Here is a 25,155-nt window from a genome sequence, read left to right on the forward strand (position 1 = left end):
TGTGACATGAAGAATGTGAAAACAATGCATGAAATGACGCTGGTGTGCAAAAAAACGTGTTTTCACAGAAACAGGGTACTGTATTTAAAACTGAACACGCGTGTTGGTGTTTAAACGTGCTGGCAAGAGATAGAAAATGCTACCGTGGATAATCACTACAATCATCATTTCAATAAAGGTATAAATTAGTAAATTGTGACGGAACAATCAAAGCTGCATGTGTTCGGTCAGTTGACCTGTATCAGTCAGAAGACATTATGTTGTTCTGTCATCCGTTCACTGACCATCTCTCTCTCTCTCACACACACACGCACGCACGCACACACACACACACACACACACACACACACACACACACACACACACATGAAGCATCCAGTTACACCTTAACTCAGTGCTGCTGCTGAGTAGGATGGAAAATTGTCGGCACAAATGTTGATATATATATATATACTGTAATATATGCTGATATGTATATATACGCACTCTGCAGTCATTTCTTAGGGATTCTGACTGTAATGTATGAATGTGTCCTATATGAATGTTGAAAAATAGAATGAAAGGTGAGAAGAACATCTGCTGATTTGAAAATATACATCATTATGTCGATCCAATAGATTTTTTTTCAACAGATTTTCTTCAATTTGTGCTGAAAAAAAAACCAGTAGTAGCAGGTGGATTTTTCTTCTTCTCCACTGTTGTTGACATTTACATGTGACCCCACAAAAGCTCCGGTTTAATGATAGCTGCAATTTTGCTACCTCCTCTCCAGCCCCATCTTCTTTAATTCTACTCAGCCTTCACACAGGCAGAGTGGTGCTTCCTGCAGCGCTATTAATTATGCATAATTGCCACACTTCATCTGCCACATGTGTCATCACACATCCTCTTGAATATTATATCTTTTACGCAATGGCCAAAAAAGTAGATGGAATAGTCCCATGTAAGGTAGATACCTAGAACTTTTAACAAAATAGATAACAAACAAAAAAAATATGGTTGGCTTACAGCTGGATGCTTCTAGTTAGCTGCGCAGCCATTTCTTTCTTTTTTTTCATAAATTCATAAAGCCCAAGGGTCATAAAGCATGGGTGAAACTTTACAGGCTCATAAAGTACAATTGCAATGCTTATTTGACCAATCAGATCACTTGGCTGGAAGCACCCATTTTATAATAGCATTTAACTGCAATAACTTATAGCATGAGTGATTTCTAACGGTAAGGGGTTTAGTCATTGGAAAGGACAGAGTGGGTGTCTTACACACACACACGCGCACACACACACACACACACACACACACAGATTATATACTGTAACAAATAAAGACATGGCTCACCATACATTACCTGTTAATTGCCTGGAGATTTTTATAGTGGAGACATTGACCCAAAAGCTATGGAGCTTATATCAATGTTACTACCCTGCACCTTGCAGCCCTGTGAGCTCTCTGATGGATCAATCATCTCCTCTGGATTAAAAAGGAACTCCGTGACCTTGCAGAAGAGTTTTTGTTCATTGCCTGTGTCAGGTGCCAGACACAATATTGGATTTTGTGTATGCAAAGCTCTTTTTTTCAAGAGAGACAGAGACACATCCTGGAGAAAGGTTTGTGAGTCCTCCTGACTGTGTGGGAGAAAAGATGATTGCCACTCCTTCTCTTCCATCAGAGCCACGATGACGGGTGATGGAGGTGAAAATGACTTTGGTTTCTGTAGTGATGCGCTGCTGTGGAGGATAACGCTGTGCTGCAGGCTACTGGCAGGGCCTGTCTCATTAGCATGTGTCACATGCGCCTCAAGGCGGGTGTCACATAATAACTTTACGTGCATGCGTTTGTAAATGTGTGCGTGCGTGTGAGTGAGCCATGCCACAGAAGGATTTGTCATCCATGCTCCCTGAACAGAGCGAGCCAGGGGACTGCAGAGCTTTGACTCCGCAGTCGCTCCCTGTTCAGAGGAGCAGAGCAGGACGGCACAGGGTCAAACAAAGGATGACATCCTTGACACCCATTTTAATTACTCTATCTAGCTTGGACAGAACTTGCCTGGAACAAGACAACCAGCAAGCACACTTCAAACTCTGCCAGCCTCTCCTCCACCAGAATCTTCCATCTGGAGTACTGACAGAGCTCAGCAGACTTATATAATGCTCTAAAAGCATAAAAGTGCTCTCCTACTTCATCTATCTTTGCCATGCTGTCTGTACCCAGAGAATCAGATCTGACATGATGGACATATCAATGGATGAAAAGAAGGATGGTAAAAGGAAGGCAGGTAATTGAAGTCTGATGGAGGAATATGATGAAATGCATCTCGCCTGCAGAGGGATGTGATGAAACACACATATGCAGATGAGACAAAGCACTAGTAGGTACAAGCCTGGCATTGATCTCCACCATGTTGAGTGTAGCTACTATAGCAACGCAGTATTAGCCATTCCACACTAACTTGTGCACTCACAATGTCAGATTTTTTATTGTTCAATCTCGTTCCAAACTGCGCCCTTGTAAACAGTTTGTTGATTAAGCCTTGATGTTTGTAAATTTGCACACAGTGTGTTTCCAACCTGTAATGCAGTATAATGTGCTTAGTGCTACTGAGTGTAAGCGAGTGCTTGGCCATTCCCCAGAGAGTGATAGCAGCTGGATCAGACTAATCTAATATAGCCCCAGAGTCTGGGGAGCCATCCATTGCTTATCAGATCTCTCATTCAATAACTAAGAGCTATGCCAGCTTATGGAGTTACATGTGGAACATTCTCAAGTTGTTGTTTTTTAGTTTTGTTTTTTTTCACTGTGTGTGTGTGTGTGTGTGTGTTTGTGTGTTTGTGTGTGTGTGTGTGTGTGTGTATGTGTGTGTGTGTGTATGTGTATGTGTGTGTTTGTGTGTGTGTGTGTGTGTGTGTGTGTGTGTGTGTGTGTTTGTGTGTGTGTGTGTGTGTGTGTGTGTGTGTGTGTGTGTGTGTGTGTGTGTGTGTGTGTGTGTGTGTGTGTGTGTGTGTGTGTGTGTGTGTGTGTGTGTGTGTGTGTGTGTGTGTGTGTGTGTGTGTGTGTGCGTGTGTGTGTGTGTGTTGTGCAGACTCAATGGATGGCTGCTCCACAGACTGTAATGGAAATGGAGAGTGCGTGGCCGGACACTGCCACTGCTTCGCTGGATTCTTGGGTCCTGACTGTGCCAAAGGTAAAGAGATGTCTGATAAAGGATGATGATGATCAATACTCCCTGGACGTTGTCTGTGACACTCAGTCCCAAGGCCAATCACTTCTCCTGTCATTTTCCTAAGACTTTTAAAAAATGGATAAGCAAAAAAGGAGCAAATAGTGCACTTTCAAAGGACTATTTGCTCAATATTACTACAATAGGACTATTGCTGTTAATACATTTTAGTTCACTAGAAGTTTTATACAGCACCAGCACTTTGTACCGATTTGATTCTCCTCTTTCTTTACCTTAATGATAAAAACAGAATGAGAGTATAATGGACGTTCCCATTCAAATCGACATAGCAGGATGGTCAGAGTGGTGACCACCATTACCGACTTGCGGCCTGTTGCGGTTTCACAACGAACTACCAGTGGAGTAGTGGGAAGCATGGCACAGTGTCCATCGCCTTGCTGCCTGGAAGGAACTGAAGATTTCTGGATTTAACCGTTTTGTATTTCTTTCAGTAAGTTGTCAAGAAAACAGCGCTCTAAAACTAGTGAGTGTGACACACTTGACGGCCGTTTTGTCGCAAATTTAATGTCCGTTTTGCTCTCATAGTATTTCAATGATCCAGCCTTACTTAAAACTGGATAATACAAGATACATCAGGTATAAGTATATTTAATCATACTTTAGTAAGACGTCTTCCTGTTTTGTGCTCCAGCTTAAATTTGCGGTCTGTTTTCTGATAATTAAAATTCACTTCCTCTGTGTTCACATGTTGTCTTGATAAATTCAGTAAAATGTCTATTACCATATGACCAATTTCATTAGTACACCAACAGTGGCATGCATACCGCTCTGCTTCTCCGAGTTTCTCTTCTGCAACAGTAGCTTCACATTTCATTCACCAACTATTTACCCACACTTCCATACTGCTTTTTTTCAAGTGCTGTTTAGTTAGTCAATAAATGTTAACACTTCCTGCACAGATGTTTTACATTAAAAGTCTTCTAGGCTTCTCAAAAGGCACATCCCCTGCAGATGTTATTATGAAACATTTGCAGGAAGTGTTGAATTTTATTGACAGCAAGTTTACAGCTTGAAAATTAGTAGAGTGGGATAACAATGGAGGTTTTTTGCACAGAGAAATAAGCTGTGGTTTGGCTATATATAAGAAAATGACATCAGCCTTCAACTGCAACCTTTCCATGTCATCATTACAGCTCTACCTGTTTCTTTAACTCTCTTAACTCTTGCTTTTGTTTCTGTCTCTGTATCCCCTCTCTCCCTCTCCACTTCATCCTCATTCTCTCTCTCTCTCTCTCTCTCTCTCTCTCTCTATCTATCTCTCTCTCTCTCCCTCTCTCTCTCTCTCTCTCTCTCTCTCTCTCTCTCTCTCTCCCTGTCCTTTGTAAAATGATTGTACTTGTATCTGTCTCATTGTGTAGAAACAGCTGATATGATAACACATTCTATGATTTATTTACGCTCATCATTTATTCATCCTTTCCTCTCATCCTTGCTCATTTGCCCGTGTTATAATATTCTCTGTTTGAAAAGTTGGACAGCAAGTTTTGGCAAGAGTTGTAAAAAGTGAAGTGTGAATTTATTACTGTGGGGTACAGAGTGTTAGATTTAACAAAGGATCAAACAAACGCATAACACATGCCCGCTCGCATGAACGCACGGGGCCTTCACAAGAAATTATCCCAGAAAAAAGGCGTTGGTTCTAAATCGTCTTTCTAATCCATTTGAATTCTGGAGCTGCCATAACTCCGCAAGTTGCAATGAGGAGGGAGGGGTGGGTGGTGGTGTGGTGGGTGTAACTGTCAGTGCGTCATCAGATACTCATACTGACTTTATTCTACCTGGCTGTCATTACATTAGCCACACAGCTCTCCATCTCTGCATGGAGATAGCTCTGCTTTCCGCTCTCATTCCATAAACCCCTAATGCTCTCTTTCCTAATCTTCCGTTTTCACGATTGTTTTTCACGGCCCGTTCGGAGCGAGTGAGGTGACGTTGGGGGGATTTTCTACAATTCCTGGGTTGCCGTGGTAGCCTGGCTCAGGTGGTGCTTGAGTAAATTGAAACAGCGTGAGGGATAAGCTGAAGTGTGTGTATATGCACGTATGAGCGTGCCTGTGTGTGTGTGTGTGTGTGTGTGTGTGTGTGTGTGTGTGTGTGTGTGTGTGTGTGTGTGTGTGTGTGTGTGTGTGTGTGTGTGTTTGAGAATGAGAGAGAGAAAGACAGAGGCTGCTTGAGGATTTGCTGAATCCGCGCACTAGCTGAGATAAGAGAGCGTAGCCCCACTCACGATAGGTTACTGCGGTCTCCCAGCTAATATACTGCAGCAACTCTGTACGTGTGTGTGTGTGTGTGTTTGCATGTGTGTACTCCTGAGTATGTGGGTGTAATCTGTGTTTGTCCTGTTGCAGATTCATGCCCCGTGTTGTGCAGCGGTAACGGCGTGTATGAGAAGGGAAGGTGTGTGTGCCTGGCAGGGTGGAAGGGAGCAGAGTGTAACGTGGAGGAAGGTCAGTGCATCGACCCCACCTGCTCCAACCATGGCTCCTGCATCCAGGGAATCTGCATATGTAGCCCAGCCTACAAGGGGGTTAACTGTGAACAAGGTAAGATTCTCAACAGTCGACATACACACCTCATAGTGTCGCATCTGCACAACAGAGATGACTCCACCTATACACATTTAATCTTTGATTAAGGTAAATATTATTTAAAGCAGCACACAGTATTCTTATTGACAATGAATCAATTGTGTGATTTGACAGCGGTCCCTCCTAATCCTAACCCAGAGAGAATTGTCACCCCTCCCTCGGCAGACCTCATCAGCTCTATGGAGTGCTTGAAGTCAAGTGAAATCAGCCCAAAATCAGGGCTTTACAATCTGTACAGCATACAACACTCTATTCTTAGACCATCAGCCCGGGAAGGGAAAACTCAAAAATTCCCAAGACTAAATGGCAGGTAGATAAGTAAGAGATTAGCTGGTAAACATAATGAAAGATGTAAGTGCCAAAGATATATCCCTGAGGAGACCAAAACAGAGCTAAATGGAGAGTGATTATTGGACTTAATCAGGTGAACACGAAGACAACTTCTAATGAATGCTAATGTTACTAACAGGTTAGCCAGAACAACTTCCTAAAGTGATATTACGCCAGTGTTATCTGCTTGTTCATTTGACCAACCTCGAACCTAACTGATGCAATTAATAGATATTTAATGCACATAAGTTGCCTTCACCTTCTTGTCAGTGTCAAATTGAAATGCGCAGAAATTATATATACTGCTGGAATCAAGGTCAATGTCCATAAATTAATTTATAAATCATATAAAATAAAAAATAAAAACATAAGGGCTTGCCTCAAAATAATGTCTCATCAATTTGACTTTTGACTTGATTGTTGTACATCCATGGTTGCTTTACAAACAGGAACCTAATTAAGCATGACCTTTCATGGTCCAGATGTAGCAGAAAAAACAGAGTTCAGGTAGAGCAGAACTCATTTCCATGCCTCCATGGCAACATTATTCTTCCTCTTTATGTCACAATGCTGAGAACCCTAGTGACAAGAATTTTTTTAAATCATTTTTTCATGTTACAGCGCACAATTAAATTATTTCTCTGATAACAGCCTGGTCTCACCAAAAGGCGTGTGAATGACACGCTATTTCTCTCAAGCCATCTCGCGTATAATTACAACGCATGTCATGTTTTTTGCGTGTCATTTCACGCCATGTAGTCTCAATTGACTCGTATAGTGCAGAGATGGCGTTGTCATTTCACGCACAAATGTCATTGAGGGAAAACCCACGTGTTCGTGGTGGAGCTTTCTGTCAGAGGGTTGTTTTTAAATCAGTATTTCATGTGAAGGATGGCTGAAATAACGGGCGTGAAATGCCCTAACCCTAACCCTAACCCTTACCCTAACCCTAACCCTAACCCTGGGGAACTACGGGCGTTAAATGACACGCGAAAAGCTTAATATGCGTAGACATGCACGCGAAAAGTCATGCAAGTCATGAAAAGTGGCGTGCTATTTATACGCCCTCCCATGAGACCACGTTGCTGATAACCCTCCACTGCACAGTTAAATGAAATATTTTTTTTCGAAAAGTTAAAGTGCATTGTTGTGCCCGAGAGCACATTAAGGGCATTGTGCAATTTCCATGTTGTGCATTGTGCACATTGTTTGATGCATATTTATATAAAATATATTTTTGTGATACAATATAAAATACTGATTTGTGACAGTACTTAAGTCAAGTTTAATATAATGCCCTATAGGGATGGGCGACATGTTAGCATTTTCCAACTGGCCACCATCGGTGCAGCATCCTATGATTTCTGATATATTGCCCAGGTGTGTGTGTGCATGTGTGTGTGTGTGTGTGTGTGTGTGCAAATGGAAGAGCAAAGAGGTCAGTTTTTTTGCTGCAGTGAAAATGTTGTTTTTTAAAAAAGATTAAAACGCCAAAAATAAAGACGGAAGCAAAATGTTTTGTTGTCAAAAAACTTTTGGATGTGTTGTCCTTGGTATATGTACTGTATGTAACTGGACAGCCAGATAAACTCTTACCTGACATCCAGACTCGGAAGACAGTTGCTCCTTAGTCCACAGGTTTATTGATGTTACAAGGAAAGGTGAAACTAAAACATAAATCAAATAAACAATCAATACTATGCTTAATTTGAACATGTACAGATATATGCAGTGTAAACATAACACAAACTTTACCATGAATCATGTCTCTATATTTTTGCTGTTTTTATGGTTTCACATATTTAATGTATATTTAGCTTCAAATGTAATGCATGGCCCTGATTTTAACATTTTAGACATTGTCTGCTCATGTATTTATTATCCTTAAGAACAAGCCTACGCAGCCGCCACTAGAAGCTTATTCTACAAATAGAATAATACTTATAATATGAGTGAAGCCTAATCTTTGCCTGCAGCTGTGCCGAAATACCAGATTTGAACAGATTGAATAGCTTTTAAAAAAGAAAAAGGCTGCAAAGGGTTTGAATGGTGATTGAGAATTGAAGTGTTAACGTTATGAATGAAGCTTCAACGGTACAACCCTATACTCTACATAGCCTACTGTTATACTGTTGTAGCCAAGACATGAACGTATAAGTAAAAAGAGTGAAAAATGGTCTAGGGTTCAAATGACAATAATATGAATGATTCAGGTAACTGTGACAACTGCGGCAGCTTACAGTTGGCACAGGAAACCAGCCTTGTCATGTCCTCCCCTTACAGCTGTCCATTGTAAAAACCACCCAATAAATTAGCAAAGACAAACAAAGCATTTATATCTTAAACAATTATGATGTCACACTTGATGATAACCTGATGGCTCAGCTGTCCCAAAGCCTGCCCTGCTGTTACCTCCAGTATCTTGGCCTGCAGAGACTAAATCAGGGGTTTGACCTTGAGCGGCGGAGCTGAGATGAGCCGAACTGTGCTGAGCTTTGGCTTGGTGCTCAGAGCTGTAATTACACACACTAACACAGCGTAGTGCAGACCACCATGACACACACACACACACACACACACATACACACACATACACACACACACACACACACACACACACACACACACACACACACACACACACACATACTAACCAACCAAGCCATTTCACCCCTTATCAAAGCCTCGGTTGTAAGTGTCCTATGAAGTGTAATGTTGTGGAACAGATACAGGGATTGTAGCTAGGGTGGTTAACTCCTGGATGGGATGCAAAGAACACTGCTTTCATACTCGGTGAACTGATGACTATAATGAGCACCCCCCCCCCCCCCCTCACCCCAACCGTTACTTTTTCTGCCTCCGCTTCACCACTGACTCATTCTTCTTTTCCTTTTGTCCTCTCACTCCCTGCAGTGGACTGCATGGACCCTCAGTGTGCCGGACACGGCGTATGTGTGCGCGGGGAGTGTGTGTGCTCGGCAGGCTGGGCAGGTGTGAGCTGTGACGACCCGCTGCCAGCCTGTCAGGAGCAGTGTTCAGGACATGGCACCTATCTCCCTGAGTCAGACACCTGTGCCTGTCAGCCCAACTGGACGGGACCAGACTGCTACACTGGTAAGACCTGAGGATTACTGCTCACCCACAGAAAAAAAAATTGTAAACAAAATTACAACTGCACATCTCTAGTTCGCCAGTGTTCTTGTAGCACGCATGGTCTTGCCAGATACTATTTTCTGGGGATTTGATAGACATGAGAGAGGAATATGGGTTGGAGCCACTCTTTGAAATGGGTCTGTATGTGTGTGTGTGTGTGTGTGTGTGTGTGTGCATGTGTGTGTGTTTGCATTTTCACTCTTCATGCTGGTCGTAAATGAGATTTCCGCTCATGACTCTCTAACGGCAAAATTCTGGAGCCCCCCCTCATGCAATAACGCTCTCTTAACTGCACATTTACGGTGTAGCACATATCATACACACATGCCCATGCATACACACACACACACGAACTCACATCCCCTTCAGCTAAATGTGTTTAAAAAAAGGCAGGCAAGAAAAAAGACCTCTATTCTCACTTTGCTGCAAGACCTTTCAGAGACTGCTACTCTGAGCCACAGTCAGCCTGGCATTTAGAAGCTTGCTTATGTTTATTGCAGACCCCTTTACCTGTATGTTATATATTAGTCAGTGTTTTGTTTCTGGATATGGTTTTTAAGAAAACAATCTTACATCTACACCTACCTGCACTTTCTTTTTCACTCAGTAAACTCCTCCTGCTTAAATAGACAGCTATTCCAAAGAAAGGACAGTGAGTAAGCCATTGTAGCGAGAAAAGTAAAGTGTGTGCTACAGTGTCTATTATGTTGAATGCAGTACTATGGCTGCGGTACACAGTGAAAAAAGTGCCCTTGTCCTTGAAGTGTAAACTGACAGAGAGGAAAATAGTCATTCTAGCACCGACTTCCCTTTGTTTCCAGCACACTAATTTAACACTGCTATTGAAGGTCCGCCTTACTATGCACACCAATGATTTGCAGGCAATTGGCATTAGCTGCTGCTCTCAGGTGTATATATGCCTTATTATAGTGATATAGCCCATGATAATGATACACCGTGGCTGAATATCTGAGATATGAGCAGCCTCCCTCTACCTGCCGGGCTTTTAATCAAAAGGACCCAGCAATTCTGCGTCCTGGTGTTGTTGAAGCATAGCTAAGCTAATGTAATTCTAATAGAGAACTGAAAAACTCTCCAACTTGAATCCACATTTTCTTCCCTCTGTATGCTATGTATATTTAAATTGAAATAACTTTTTACTGCAGCTGGATAAGTAGTCTTTGTGTGCCTCCAGCACTTTGCTCTCTTTACTGATGGATGAGGGTTTGCTTGTGCAATGAGAGAGAGAGAAAGAGAGAGAGAGAGAGAGAGAAAAGGAAACAGACAAAAATATATTTTTAAGGGGTGTTGCAGGAGAGAGAGAGGGAAGGAAAAGGTATAGTGAAAAGAGAAAGCTGACAGAGTGAAAGATAGAGAGATGAAGAGAAATAAAGGGTATTAACATACCCACCAAATCAGATCAAAATGTCAGAAAAGAATAATAGAGCTGAATTGGAGTCCCTGTAGTTTAAATATGCGGTGCAAATACGAATCATTTGGCTGTTATTATGAGTCTATTCACTCTTTCTCTCCTTCAGGGAGCTCAGCTATTAGAGGTGGGAAGATTATGTATTGTGAGAAAGTAGAGTTTTTAGTCTCTGAGGTTATCCTCTGCTATTGCTAGTTTTTCTCTCTCATCTATATCCGATAGCTCACTACCAATTCTGATTTTTTTCTACTATTTTTCCACTCTCCATGTCAACCGGGCCTCTTTTACCTTTTGTTTTTCTTCCAACACTCAATTTCCTCCATCTGCCCCCCTCCCTTTCATTCTCTCTCCCTCTCACACTTACATGCTTTTTACTCACGCATATCCCTACCCACCTGTTCCGCAGAGCTGTGCCCGGTGCCATGTGGCAGCCATGGTGTTTGCTCAGAGGGCCAGTGCCAGTGCGAAGAGGGTTGGATTGGCGCTGCGTGCGACCAGAGAGCGTGCCATCCTCGCTGCGAAGAACATGGCCAGTGCCACGACGGGACATGCATCTGCCAGCCTGGCTGGGAGGGAGAGCACTGTAACATTGGTGAGCTGTGTGTGTGTGTGTGTGTGTGTGTGTGTGTATGTGTGTGTGTGTGTGTGTGTGTGTGAGTGTGTGTGTGTGTGTGTGAGTGTGTGTGTGTGTGTGTGTGTGTGTGCGTGTGTGTTCATGTGGGGGTGTTTAATTATTCCTTGTGATATTTTGATTTGTGTGATAAATAGCATAGAAAAAAAAGGTGTTACTGAAATGATTTCCATTTACAATCGCTGTTTGTTTTTTTCAAACTCTCCTTTTTTTTCTCCATTGCAGTTACTCATGATTTGGACGTTGTCGTGAAAGGTAATTTGTCTTTATTTAAAATTTAAATTTAGCATTCTGCTCCTCCAACATTCTTACAAATGTGTGTCCGTGTGTTTGACACACCTTTTCAGACGGATGCCCAGGGTTGTGCAGCGGGCATGGGCGCTGTACCCTGGAGCAGAGTGGCTGGCGCTGCATCTGCCAGGCTGGATGGAGTGGGCCTGGATGCAGCGTTGTCATGGAAACTGACTGCAGTGATGGAACAGACAACGACGGAGGTGACATTCTAACGTCATCTATCATTTTCTATCTTTTTTTCCTTTTCTTACCTCTTTCATTTCTATCTTTGTGGCAGATTGTCCATTCCATTCCTTCTCCTCCTGTTTCTCCTGCTGAAAAAATCTGCCTCAGTGTTCCTCCCCTGCAGCCCTATGTGTTTTACCAATCCTGCTGAGAGTCCTGTAGAGTCCCGCTGGTCATTATTATATTGAATATGTATTTTTTTGTGTGTGCATGTGCGTGTGTGTGTGTGCGTGTGCGTGTGCGTGCGTGTGTGTGTGTGTGTGTGTGTGTGTGTGTGTGTGTGTGTGTGTGTGTGTGTGTGTGTGTGTGTGTGTGTGTGTGTGTGTGTGTGTGTGTGTTTATGTCTGTTTTTCCTCTTATCACAGCTAAATGTCTGATATGCATACCACCCACTAGGATAAATAGGCACTCAGTTTCTCAAGTCTAAATACAGCCAACCATGCAGAATAGATTTCTGATTCCTTGTGTTTTGTGGCAGGTGCGAGGTGTGTGTCGCTCAGCCATGTAGCTGTGTTTTTCCATCCTCATGTGAAGAGACAAGAAAGGAACATTTCAGCAGTGGCAGGGAACTCTTGCTCATTGCAATCACTTATTTGCCATTTCAGTCACATCCAAAGCTTGTATCTAACACGTAACAAGTTTAGAGAGTATAGTGCACATTCATTTCGAAACATCAAATATCCATTATGGACATGCCCGTTATGTCGGTGTTGTAATCCATCATAGCAAACATGGTAGTGTCTCTTTTGTTTGGACAAAAGGCTTTCTCTTGTGGGTTTTTTTTTGGCATTTGAGTCAGTGCAAAAAGCTGCAGGAAACATCAAACACATATACATTTTTTGTAGTCTTTTTGCGACTGGTTCTGATAGCTGCACTGTAACCTTTTTCTTTTCCCGCGCATTATTTACCGAAGCCGCGTGACTGACAAGCACTTCAGAAAGTCATTCAAGATATGAATTACAGGTCTTTACCCTGGATTAGAACTTGGCAGAGCCGTACAATAAAAACATGTATTGTGACTATAAAACAGGGGCTGAAAAAAGGTAACGATGGTAACTGATGGGTTTTTGCATCGTATTAATGGATTATGTCAGAAATATAAGGACTGTCGCACTGTGCACCTAATACATTTACACGTTGTACATGAGCATATTGTTACTGTTAATTCAGTCACACTGAGCCCTGTCTTGGTTTTACTCTTTTTAAATGGGCATTCCGACGATTTTACACATACATGTCAGTCTCCTGGTCATGTAGATTATAAGTCAGCCTGTGAAAACAGTATTATAATGCCTTTTGTGGCTCTGCAGAATGTCAGGTCTGAAAAGAATAACCCTAATGATGTCATCAGGGGTTATATCAGCTTGGACTTTGTGACTACACATTTAAAATAAAACAAATTAAGGACATGGAGTTTAATGGAATAATGCTGATGAAGAAAATGTACTTTTTTTTGCAGAGATAAGTTGAGAAGATCGATAAAGTTGATTGATCTGCCCATTGGGTATAAGGAGCAGTACATTCCTGGAGTCTAGTCATTTGTGTGAGGTTGCGAGATTCCAGGAAGTCACTGCGCCTGGCCAAGAAGTAGTCATATAACCCCCCATAAAACCACTAATTACTCTTGTGTTTTTTCTATGGATTAAACAGATTGTTTTTATAATCAGTGTACTTTTGAGATCCTTGAAGGCGGATTGTGTTACCTTTGAAAAGTGCTGAATTTAAGATGATAACATATAAGATAAGTTAAACTTTATGAATCCCGCATTGAGGAGTCAAAAAAGCAAGTGAGTGATACGTACAAATTAAACTAGATAAAACAAAACAGGATGAAAATACAGTGTGTGTGTGTGTGTGTGTGTCTGTTTGTGTGTGTGTGTGTGTGTGTGTGTGTTTGTGTGTGTATGTGTGTGTCTGTGTGTGTGTGTGTGTGTGTGTGTGTGTGTCTGTGTGTGTGTGTGTGTGTGTGTTTGTGTGTGTGTGTGTGTGTGCGTGTGCGTGGAAGGTTTTCTCTATACACTTTATGCAAAAATCTAAATACATACTGAAGGCATTATATGTTATTATAAAGCCTTTTGAATGTTGATGAAGTTTCAGTTTAGGGATGATTATGCAGGAGAAAGACACACTAACAAAGCCTTATAGCGACCACTTATACTTCTCTTATCTTTCGATCCCTACACCTCTTTGCACTGCTTTTGAGATACCATAATTTTCTACCTCGCAATGCAGCCATCTCCCTAAATTGGCAGATATATCGCAGGCTCTCATAGCCCTCTCTCACAAGCAATCTTTTTTTTCTCTGAAGATAGAGATGGAAAGATGCTATCACAAGTAATCAGAGAATTAAGAGGAAGAGAGAGTTCCAATTATACTGTCTGTATGGGAATGGAGCGCTCATTGTTCTTCCTCTTAAAAAAAATACATTTTTTCCACACACTAGGCAGTGAAATCATACATATTTATATGTTTTACATATTATGTACATTTTTACTGAGCTTCTTTGCGTGTGATAGTAAACAACTATGCCTGCATAATAACCTACAAATGTGTGTCTTTCAATGACAGTGATATTCAGATTTCAATTAATAGTGGGCTTTCAAGTTGAAGCAGGGAATCTTATGGAAATCAACCATTGTACAGTGCTACCTTTGTAGGAGGAGGTTATAATAGAATATTGTTGGCCTTTCGCTCTCTGCTCTGTGGTCAGATGCATTTAAATGTCAGCACTGCTTCCTGACTTTTCAGAAAAGGCTTGAAATAGGAAACACAAATACCAGCCAGGCTCCTATTACCTACCGCCTTGCTTTGTATCTGCGGCTCATTGTTTACTCTGGGCTTTTATGGATCACAGTCAAATATTGCTGCTGATTCACATCTGATTTATAACAATAGATGCTATAATTGTACACTGATGGCCCCTAATGAATCTCATTTGATTGATACTCGGTATAATCATGATACATGTGCAGTTCATTGTTGTAGATTAGATTACTCCAGTAAGAGTTTCTGGCTTGCCAGCAGTGTGAAAATTATTTCCTGGCAGTTCTGTGGTTTTATCATGTCTTCTGCGGATATATACAGTGCCTTGGCCTTTAGGAATGTGTTCTCAGCACCTTAGTCACTTAAATCTACCTAAGCTTTTATTAACTATGTACAATAAAGATGTTAACACCCCCCCCCAATGTTAACTGTGTTAATTCAAATTACCCCACATCCCACAACAACCTCACATAACGCTATTTGTGTGTTGTTTTTTTTAAATGTTTGATTACTCGTTCATTTCAGACGGCCTCATGGACTGCGTAGACCCAGACTGTTGCGAGCAGCTGAGTTGCGGCTCTGACCCTCTGTGTCACGGCTCGGCTGACCCCTTGGCCCTGTTGCAGCATAGCCCTCTGACCTCCGCAGCACCCCCCTCACCCAGCAGCACACACTCTCACAGCTTCTACCGCCGCATACGTTTCCTTCTTGGCAAAGCAGCCACTCACACTCTCCCAGGAGACGTGCCCTTTGATACCAGGTATGCTCTTGTATACTCTTTTGTTTGCCTGCATTCTAGTGCTCATGCCAATACCTTCACGTGTTTGTTTTGTGCGTCTGTGTCCTTGAGTTGTCCTTTCTATACTGTATGTAGGAAGACACAAGAAGTAGATAATGAAGTAAAGCACATCTGTATGAATGCATTGAGTCATCCATTGCCCATTATGTGTTTAATGAGAGTGTGTTTGCATGCAAATGAGGCTTTTCATGTATTCACACGACTTTGTGCACACCTCTCCCCGATCTGTGCTCCCCTGGAGAAGTGACACAGCAGTGCATCGTCTTCTGGTATCAGTGTCAGGCTACAACTGCAGAGTATTTGTTTGTTACATATTAATGTGTCATTCAGTTACACCAGTCATAAAGGTGTCCCCATTAATTTTTCAGGAGCCTCTCACTGCCATGTAAGAGAGCAAATACATCGCACTGGCAAGATGTTGACCTAGTTCGGTTTGGAAAACAAGAAGTGATGCCTCTCTGACAAATGGCCAAGTGCATTTTTTCCCCCTGGTTCACTTGTCGAATAAACAAATAAATTAATTATGTAGCAGTTTTTTCAGAGGGGAAATCGATGGCAACTTTCAGGACAAGAGTAACAACTGGGGTATTGCAGCCACCCGGGGAAACCTCACCATCCTTCATTTATCCCTCTTCTAGAGTAACAGATAGGCTCCATCAGTGAACGTTTGTGTACGTATGAATGTGTGTGTCATCATTTGACCAGTTCAGTTATTATTGCAGATTTAAGAAGTGTGTTTCAAACTTTACCAGCAAAATCTAGATAGATATCAAAAAATATTCTGGATGTGACTGATTTGAATGAGTTTGAGGTCTATTTAAAGAACAACACCACTGCACGTACCACTGTCACTGTAATATAAACATGATGTGGAAGTTTAGTTTTGTATATGCCATGGTGTTGAAAGGTTTTTGGTGTGGGTGAAGCTATATTTATGGTCCTTGTATCCTGGCAATCTCTGAAAGAAAGGGAATTGTACTGAGCAGAATAAATGCAGTTGCTTTTTCTCCATGCACAAGGTCGTTTGGTACAATATGCCTCTCTTTGCAAACAATCATTATGTTCTCCATCATTGTAACCTGCCAACGCTCCCTTTCATTTTGCATCTCTCTCTCTCTCTCTCTCTCTCTCTCTCTCTCTCTCTCTCTCTCTCTCTCTCTCTCTCTCTCTCTCTCTCTCTCTCTCTCTCTCTCTCTCTCTCTCTCTCTTTCTCTCTGGTTTCCATCTTTGTTTTTCCAGTCGGGTAGCTGTGATTAGAGGTAGTGTCGCGTTGCAGGACAGCGCTCCTCTGGTTGGAGTGAACATCACCTTCCCACAGCATCCAGAGTATGGTTACACTATCAGTAGGCAGGACGGAAGGTAGAGACATCCACACACTAAATACATGTTTGTTTTTGTTTTTTTAATTTCCCTTGTGTGAAACTCTTATTCTTACTGTCATTTAATTACAGTTTTGACCTGGTGACCTTGGGTGCGATGTCTATGACCCTGATGTTCCAGCGGCCACCCTTCCTGCCACAGACACGCACCATCTGGACGCCAAACAACAACTTCCTGGTTTTGGATCAGGTGACCATGTCCCGGGAGGAAGCTCAACCTCCTAACTGTGATATCAGGAGTGTTTTGAGTCCCTACCCGCTGGTCCTGCCCTACCCGCTTCCCAGATACACAGGAGCATGTGCAGAGAAGGGGCCTGCAGTACCTGAGCTACAGGTACAAAACTACTTAAAGGTCCCAGATTACTCTCATTTTCAGGTTCATACTATTTTGGGTTTCTGTTAGAACATGTTTACGTGCTTTAATTAAAAAAATACATTATACATATATATATTTTCTAATACTGTTTGTCTGAATGTTTCTGTATTCACCCTCTGTTTGAAACGCTCTGTATTAGCACCTGTTTCTTTAAGCCCCCCTCCAAAAAAAGCCCAGTCTGCTTGTTCAGCATTTACGAGTCTTCTGCATCTGTACTCTGTGAGTCGTGGGTACACAGGAAGTGGGGAATGACTGAAAGGGCACTGTAATGGCACTCTCCGGTTGAGTCTACCTGGTGTTTGCTTTGTCGATATCAGCATAAGCAACACGATAACAATATAAGCAGTAAAGAGCTTTTGTTTTTGAAGTTTCTGAGGAGATTTTGAAAAGAGACAGTCGCCACTCGGTTGGTACTTTGTGTGTACAACTCTCATCAGAGTTGAGAAGCAAACGTGATGGCTCACTATGTGCAGTATGTGTATTTCTTAATAAATATAGAAATGAAGCGAGATGACTCACTATATTGCCATTTCCATCATTAGCTCCAGAGGAAAAACAATGTGTAGTTCAGACTGTTATTGATTAAAGCTGCAGTAGGTAAAAAGCAATAGAAAAAAAAACAGAATTTTAAGTTGAGCGAGACCTCTTCTTGCTGCTCTTCCTCTCTGTCCTGAGCAAATAGGAACGCTCTCTCTCTCTTTCTGAAAATTACCTCTGCAGAAGCCTAGTTTTCTCTCAGAACAATTAAATTACAATATAAAAAAATAACAATGGACTTTTTTTTTTGCCCAACATCACCAAAAATAAACTGCCTACCCCAGATTTAATTAATTTTACAGACTGTTGAACAATCCCACACATAAATCAGATATATGACATATGACAAAGTATGTAAACTACATACAGTGAAAATGTCTGTCTCTTAACATAGATACATTCTTATGGGCCAAGAAGCACCAGAACACCCCTCATCAAAGCATGACAACTCAAATGATTGAGTTTTGTTTTGTTTTTTAATATTTCTTGTTCATCTTAGTGCCCTGAGGCTTCAGTGATTGTACTGATGGTATGTGATCCCAAACCTTTTATATAATAAATTATTCTTTTGATAATAGTTTTGATAAAGTTTTTTATTTCTCTAGAAGTCTTGTTCATTAAAAAGGCATTCATGCTTTTAGAAATGGATTTGTCTATTTAACTGAAATCAAAATCCTTTTTTTTAAACTTGTAGCCTTGATGCCCTGGCATGTGGCATTGTGCCCTCAAAAAAATTGTCACGCTGCAGGCCAAGTGGCCTTGCTTCTAAAATTATGAAATTCTAGGTCTGGTTAAGACATCACAACCGTACAGAGGTCCTGACGAATCGTTTAAAGACAGTTTCTGTATACAGGCTGTGTGTATTTCTCTGTGGATTGAGTGTTTAGAGACACCTCAACCTGCTTTATAATCAAAAAGACATAGAAATATCCTTTTTTTTTCTATATGGGGCTTTGAACTACAATCAGAAAATACATTATTTAACAATTCACTGTGTCATGTTCACAGGCAGAAAGAAACTCAATTTGTTACAGCTCAGCAACAAACCAACATGGTCTCACAGGATTTTGCAAATTTAGCTCCTTTCTTATTTGCATGATGCAAATAAGAAAGGAGCACTCCTCCTACTTCCCCACCACAAAAGCAAATGAGGTGGTTGAAAGTCACATGTAGAGGTGAGACTGGTGATTATATATTTACCCTCAGACGTGACTCCCAACTTTTCTTTTTTTTTTTTTTTTACAGTGACCAAAACCTCACCCTGACCTCATTTCATTTCCAACTAAAATTCTCTGTACACAGATGGTAGTTTTCTTGTTACCCGGACACGTGGTAGATTGCAGAAGATGTCACATCCAATATGTGCCATGGTCACATGATCCTTTTGTAGCAGAGGAAAAGCAGTTTTCACTTCTAAATAGTATCCTTCATATCCCTTCAACACACTGTAAACTCAAGCTAATCATGAAATCAGATGAGACTGATGAGATTGAACACATCGTCAGAATGAAGGAACATGTTATCCTCGTGACACATAACACCTCAAGACAAACAGATAGAAAGCAAAGAACAGTACTTAGTGTTCATAACAAGGCAGTAACACCCACTGTGTTTACCTGTGATCAGAGATAAAATCAAAACTTTTAGACATTTGATGAAAATGTGTCAGAGACATGCATCTTAGAGATAATTGGATTTGAGGTAATCACTGACTCCAACAGCATCTGATTTCAGCCAGGAGAAATATTAAAGTGACTGAATAAATGTGTGCTGCAGCAGCTAGATAACTGATTATAAGTGGAAGGGAACTTGGCTCCTTATTTACTGCTCTGTAAGATAGAGGATATCTGAACATTTCTTCTCCATTTTCTTTCAAAGAAAGCCCTTATAGAAAAGAAAGTTATTTCATTATTATTATTATTTATATTACTCACTGCACAGTACTGTGTGAGCAATTTCTTCCTATACCTGCCACCTGCCCCTAATTACGTAGCTCATTGTATAAATACAAAGTAATGTTAAAATACCTTTCTTTCTTATATTCTCTCATTTCTTCTCTATCCGTCACCTGCATTTCTCACTCTGCTCCCTTTCTTTTGCTCCTTAGGCGGTGCAGGAAGAAGTTTCAATCCCCGGAGCCTTTTTGAAGTTGAACTATTTGAGCACCCGTGCTGCAGGCTACCTCTCTCTGCTGAGAATCCTCCTCACCCCTCCCTCCCCGTTGTCCCCCATCTCCCCATTGGGAGGTCTATCCAAGGTGCACGTCCGTGCATCGGTCCAGGGGAGGTTGTACCAGCGCTGGTATCCTGCTGGGCCTGGCCTGGTCCACAGGCTGGTCTGGAACAAGACTGACGTTTACGGCCAGGAGGTCTGGGGCCTCACTCATGCCACTGGTAGGTAGAATATAAAATACAATGAGCCTTTCTGTCATCTCTCTTTTCACATTTATGTTTGTGAATGTATAAAACAGGTGATAATTAATAATAAGTGAGCTTTACCGGAGGTTCTTTCCCTTGGCTTCACAGACAGGCCAAACACAGTTCATCTGAACACAATACCCAAATTGACATGACACATACCTGGATTATAATCAGCAAAATATCTCTTTAATGGGGGGATTTGCAAACATTGAAGAAAGACAGGCTAGACATTAAAGTAAATAAATAGAAAAGAAGGCTTATCACTTTACAACCCTTTAAAATACTTTGATAAACTGTGTCAAATATTGAATCATCCTCCCACTTCACTATAATAACACATTCACACTGCATGGTCTGATTTGGCTCAGCTCACTTTTTTGGTACCAGTACTTTCTGTTTTTGTTTTGTTTTTAAAAGTAGAAATGCACCGATCAGCTCTGACACCATTTGCATCTGCATGTACTATTAAATAATCCATGCATCATTAGTGGATAGTACCCCCTCACTGTAATTCTCAGCTGATTGCCATAGCAACACTGAGTGAAACTGCTGTGACATCATCTTCAGCATGACTCTTGGGGCAGCAGTGGCTCAGTCCATAGGGACTTGGCTTGGGAACTGAAGGGTTGCTGTTTCAAGTCCCTATACAGATCAAGAGAGGAGGGTGGACTGTTGGCTGGAGAAGTGCCATTTCACCCTGGGCACCACCGAAAGTCCTCTCACTCTGACATCTCTCCATTAATGCATGTGTATATAGGACCTGTTTGTGCATGTATGCATATTTGAGTCCAGTGTGTGTTCAAAACAACAAAAAAAGAGTGAAAAGTGAATTTCCCCCCATGGGACAAATAAAGGCATGCTTTCTTTCTTTCTTTCTTTCTTCGCTGAATCCTTCAATCGGATGTCCATTGTACATCGTACATCATTGTAGTTTTGTGGGCTGCCATTTTTTAAAATGTGGGCCGGGTGAATAAATAATGGTACGGTAGCTTGGTTATTTTAAAATGGCAGATGTCCCGTGTGGTGCTAGTGATGACTTTCTCTCAACAATTATTGGTCCGCAGCATTATAAAGCCTGATTGGAAGTCATCTTGAAAAATGATTGACCATACAATCAGTAACCAACAAATTGTTAATGGGCAGTCTCCTGCTGGGAAATAAGAAATTGTATAATGCCTCATAATGAATAAATAATTAATTCAATATCTAGGTCCAGTTCTTTAATAATGGTTTGACAACTGCAGCTACCACAATGTAGTATAGTTTGAATATAATTTGTCAGGAAATTCAAAACATATAATAAAGTGAGTTGTGCAAACAGGTAAACAGCGAGCAGTTAAGTCCTTTCTAAGACCTTCAGACAGCAGAGAAGACTATAACTGTACTGAGAAGAGAGAATGGGAAGGTGGATGGCTCGACAAATATACTTTTGGGTAACTGGCAGTAAAGAAATCATCTGCAGAGGCAGGAATATAGCCCTTATTCACAGTCCTGACAGAACTGGCTCTGTCAAGAAAAATGTGTTCATGTGCTAAATACAAATCTGTGCATGGAAAGTTTTCAAAAATGTGTCTTATTGTCTCTTTGCCCCTTTGTTCTCTCTCAACATATACAGGATGTATAACTGTGAGTGTTATGCACTCTTGGTTCATTATTGCAAACACAGCCATCTAAAACATGCTGTCAAGGCTTAAACCTTTGAACTTTTCATTGGTCATTTGAGAGATAATGTTTCTACCCCCTGTGTTCTCCACTGTTTCTGTGCAAGGCTGTTAACAAACAGTGGAGCTGTGACAGAGAGCTTTCCATAAGCACTGAAATATCAGAGGTCTACCAGAAGCTTTGTCCATTCGAGTATATGGTCTCAGACAAAGATTGCATCTCTCCATCCCTAGGCTTTCTCTCTTCTCCTGATCCGTCCCCTCCTGTCTTTATCTGTTAGAGCTGCATTTTATCTGCTCTCTCCTGATCTTTCACCTCTTCTCGACTCTTATGATCCTGTTTTTTTATGTGCTCTGCTTTGCTGAACCTCCCTCCCTGCACCCCCCCTCCCTCCCCCATGTCCTATCTTCCTTTACCCTCACTGTGTTTCCTGTCTTTCTGTCCTCTGCTGAACTCTCTTTTCTTCTCTTCCCTGCTTGTTATTTCCTCCATCCTCTCTGATCTCCCCTGTTGCTTCTGTCCTGTCTTCCCTTGCCCTCCCTTGTTCTTTCTTCTCAACCAATGTTCCCCCCTGATCCTTCCCTCTGTATAGTTCCTGGCAAGTGCGCGAACATATTTTCAGCACAACTGCTTACGTGCATGCACATATTAATGTTTAGAAGAAACAACTGACAGATGTAGTACATTAAGTCAAGTCTTACATTTGCGTCGAAATACAAATAAATATTCTAAATCTTTTTCAATTGTGGAGTTGTTTCTCTGTGCGCACAGGAGGACACCGAGGACTTATTTCCATGAGCCCAGCAGTGCCCAGATCACAGTCAAGTGCGTCCTGCCCATTGGGAGCATGCTGAACGCACATTCAGTAATTTCCTGGCCTGGCTCCTTTGGCACACATACTGTACATGTGGTGCACTTGGGCACGGGGTGGGAACAGAAAAAACACATTATTATGCATTATAGGTGGGCTCGTCAGAGGTTATGCTAAGCATGGCTAATCATATTTATACATACCTTGATCCTCTTTAATCACAGAGCTCTCCCTGTCATGATGCACTGACAGCTAGGGAACACTGTGGAGAGTTTGCCTCAAAGGAAACTTGTTGTCCTGGACCGTCTGCAGAGATTCAAATAGGAATACATCCGCTCAAACAAACTGCCATGAGCAGCGGATTCACTTTTGTGGACATTCTGATAATCCGATGCTAATGCGTTCCGTGCGTAAGAGTGTGTCATCACAGTGATCCGTACAAAACACCTGTAGTTAAATACCACAGTAGTGCCATCAACAAAACAGAAGTAGAATGTAATATGTGGTATAGTTCTTCCTGAAATTATTTTTAACTCTTTAAACCATATAATGAGTATTTCCTGATCCTATCAACACATTCTACTAAATTCACACAATGCTGTCTGGTTAGCCTATTATGCTCCGTAATTATCACACTATAAGGACAGTAGGACCCACTGACGGTGTAAATTAAGCCTTTAAAACAAAACATTTATGGCTAGTTTTTTTTAAACTTTTAGGATAAAAGTGATGTTGTACTTTTGAAACTGAGGGTCAAATGGGGTTAAAATTTACAAAAACAATTGCCGGGAACTTAACTAACACCACTTTAATCTTAATATTGCCACATAAACGTGATTCACAAATAAACTGAGATTTAAAACTCATAGTCTTTTGTTTCAGGGAAAAGGGCTATAAAACAATCTCAATTATATGTGGCTCATCACAACCACACGTGTGACTATATTATAATTAAAAACGTAATCGGGTAACACTTTCGCTAAACTTTTTTTTTGTGAACGAGGACAGCCTGGCCTGGGGATGTCCAGATAACATGCAGCCTCACTCTCTCTACTGGACGCTGTGTCTCCGTTTTCCATGGAGCTTACTCAAAGTGAATAAAGATGCTGTTATCTGCTATCACCAGTTGTGTTGAGTAGCACCTCTAAACCTTTAGCTGAGATGAAGGGATGCAGTCACATCAGGACACTTAAGGACAAAACAAGTTCATCCTTCAAATTGACCACATTTGTTACCACATATTAGGGGCTGCAGCACCTACAGTCTCCCCTTCCCGCACTAATGGATACTGGGGCTTTTTTGGCACACAGCTCGTGCCAACACGTGTGGCCGCACACACTCCATGTGTTCACACATAGCCAGATAGAACAAGAGAAAGGGAGATCATGCTCTGTTTGCTGGGGTGAACACATTGCCTGAGGCTTCAGCAGAGGGGAATGAAAGCTTTCACCTGTGAGATATTGACTGTGCATTTATGTGCTACAGTGTGCATGAGTATTGTTTGTGAGAGTGTGTGTATACGTGTACTGATGTGTATGTTGTGTCTTGTAATGTAGCTACAGTAATATTGGGTTGTGAAGCAGTTCTCAAAACACTGACATTTTCCCTTTGAGATTGCTATGCTCCTTTTGTCCTGGAAAAGCCTTGTTCCTCAAATGGAATCAGTTTTATTGTATTTTTTTTTTTTAATACGGAACAATGTCCCTGCTGACAGCAATGTATTTATGGCAACCTTTGATGCATTTTCATAAGGATGGATTAGTTTCCAGGCCATGAAACAGGTTCTTCAAGGGGGCTTCAATGTGACTTCAAGGGTCAAATATTACACAATATGTTACATTTAAAAGCATGTGTATTTTACTTCAAACTCAGTGCCTCTCAGTTATATTTCTGTCCTTCAAGAACTTAAGATCACAAGCCTATCAGAGCTCAAGAAAATTGAAACAAATGAACCTGTTGGATGAACTTAAGCAGTAGTTCCTGGTCAATGAACCCCAACACTGCAGTTTCTTTATTTTCTATCACTGTAACCTCTGTCCCAAATTACCCATTTTCCCTCCCCGATCCCTTTATCGATTCTACCATTGAGTTGCATGCGCCCCTACTTAGGTATTCCACCATCTCTACTGCTTTATGCTGCCTTTGCTCCCCAGTTTCCCTTGGGTGCCCGTCGATTCACAGGCATGTTGGTTTTCACAATGAAGTGAGTTAAGAGAGATCAGCGCCGACACTGATTGACAGTGACAACTATTCTTCTACCTTGTCTGTGTCAAACTCGTCAAGCTTTTGCTACTGTATAGTATATCATTATCTTCATTGAAGTAATGTTATCGATTTTTAAAATTGTCACTGATTGAACTCCGACTGCTCCAATTATACAGTTAGATTAAAAATAGTTTTTTTGCATTCTTTACATTACCTTGGAAACAAAAACAGGCAAATAAATTGGCATGTATTAGCATCTTTTTACATCCTCACACGGCAAAAACATGCAGAGGGAACAAGCTAAGTTGTAATGAC

The 25,155-nt window shown here is 41.4% G+C and overlaps 1 protein-coding gene across 1 annotated transcript in view; it reads left to right on the forward strand.

The window, feature by feature from the left end:
* The window catches only part of tenm1 (teneurin transmembrane protein 1), a gene marked incomplete at both ends in the record, with an annotated part of 163,404 nt that overhangs the window by 83,007 nt on the left and 55,242 nt on the right, over positions 1-25,155 (forward strand). The window contains 10 exons of the mRNA XM_083914792.1: positions 3,080-3,181; positions 5,587-5,781; positions 9,070-9,270; positions 11,145-11,330; positions 11,595-11,624; positions 11,717-11,863; positions 15,177-15,411; positions 16,690-16,809; positions 16,902-17,163; positions 19,850-20,135. Coding sequence (XP_083770918.1) covers positions 3,080-3,181; positions 5,587-5,781; positions 9,070-9,270; positions 11,145-11,330; positions 11,595-11,624; positions 11,717-11,863; positions 15,177-15,411; positions 16,690-16,809; positions 16,902-17,163; positions 19,850-20,135 — 1,764 coding nt within the window. The remainder of the gene's footprint in view (positions 1-3,079; positions 3,182-5,586; positions 5,782-9,069; positions 9,271-11,144; positions 11,331-11,594; positions 11,625-11,716; positions 11,864-15,176; positions 15,412-16,689; positions 16,810-16,901; positions 17,164-19,849; positions 20,136-25,155) is intronic.

The sequence above is a fragment of the Echiichthys vipera genome (genome assembly GCF_963691815.1).
Source record: "Echiichthys vipera genome assembly, chromosome: 6".
NCBI lineage: Eukaryota > Metazoa > Chordata > Actinopteri > Perciformes > Trachinidae > Echiichthys > Echiichthys vipera.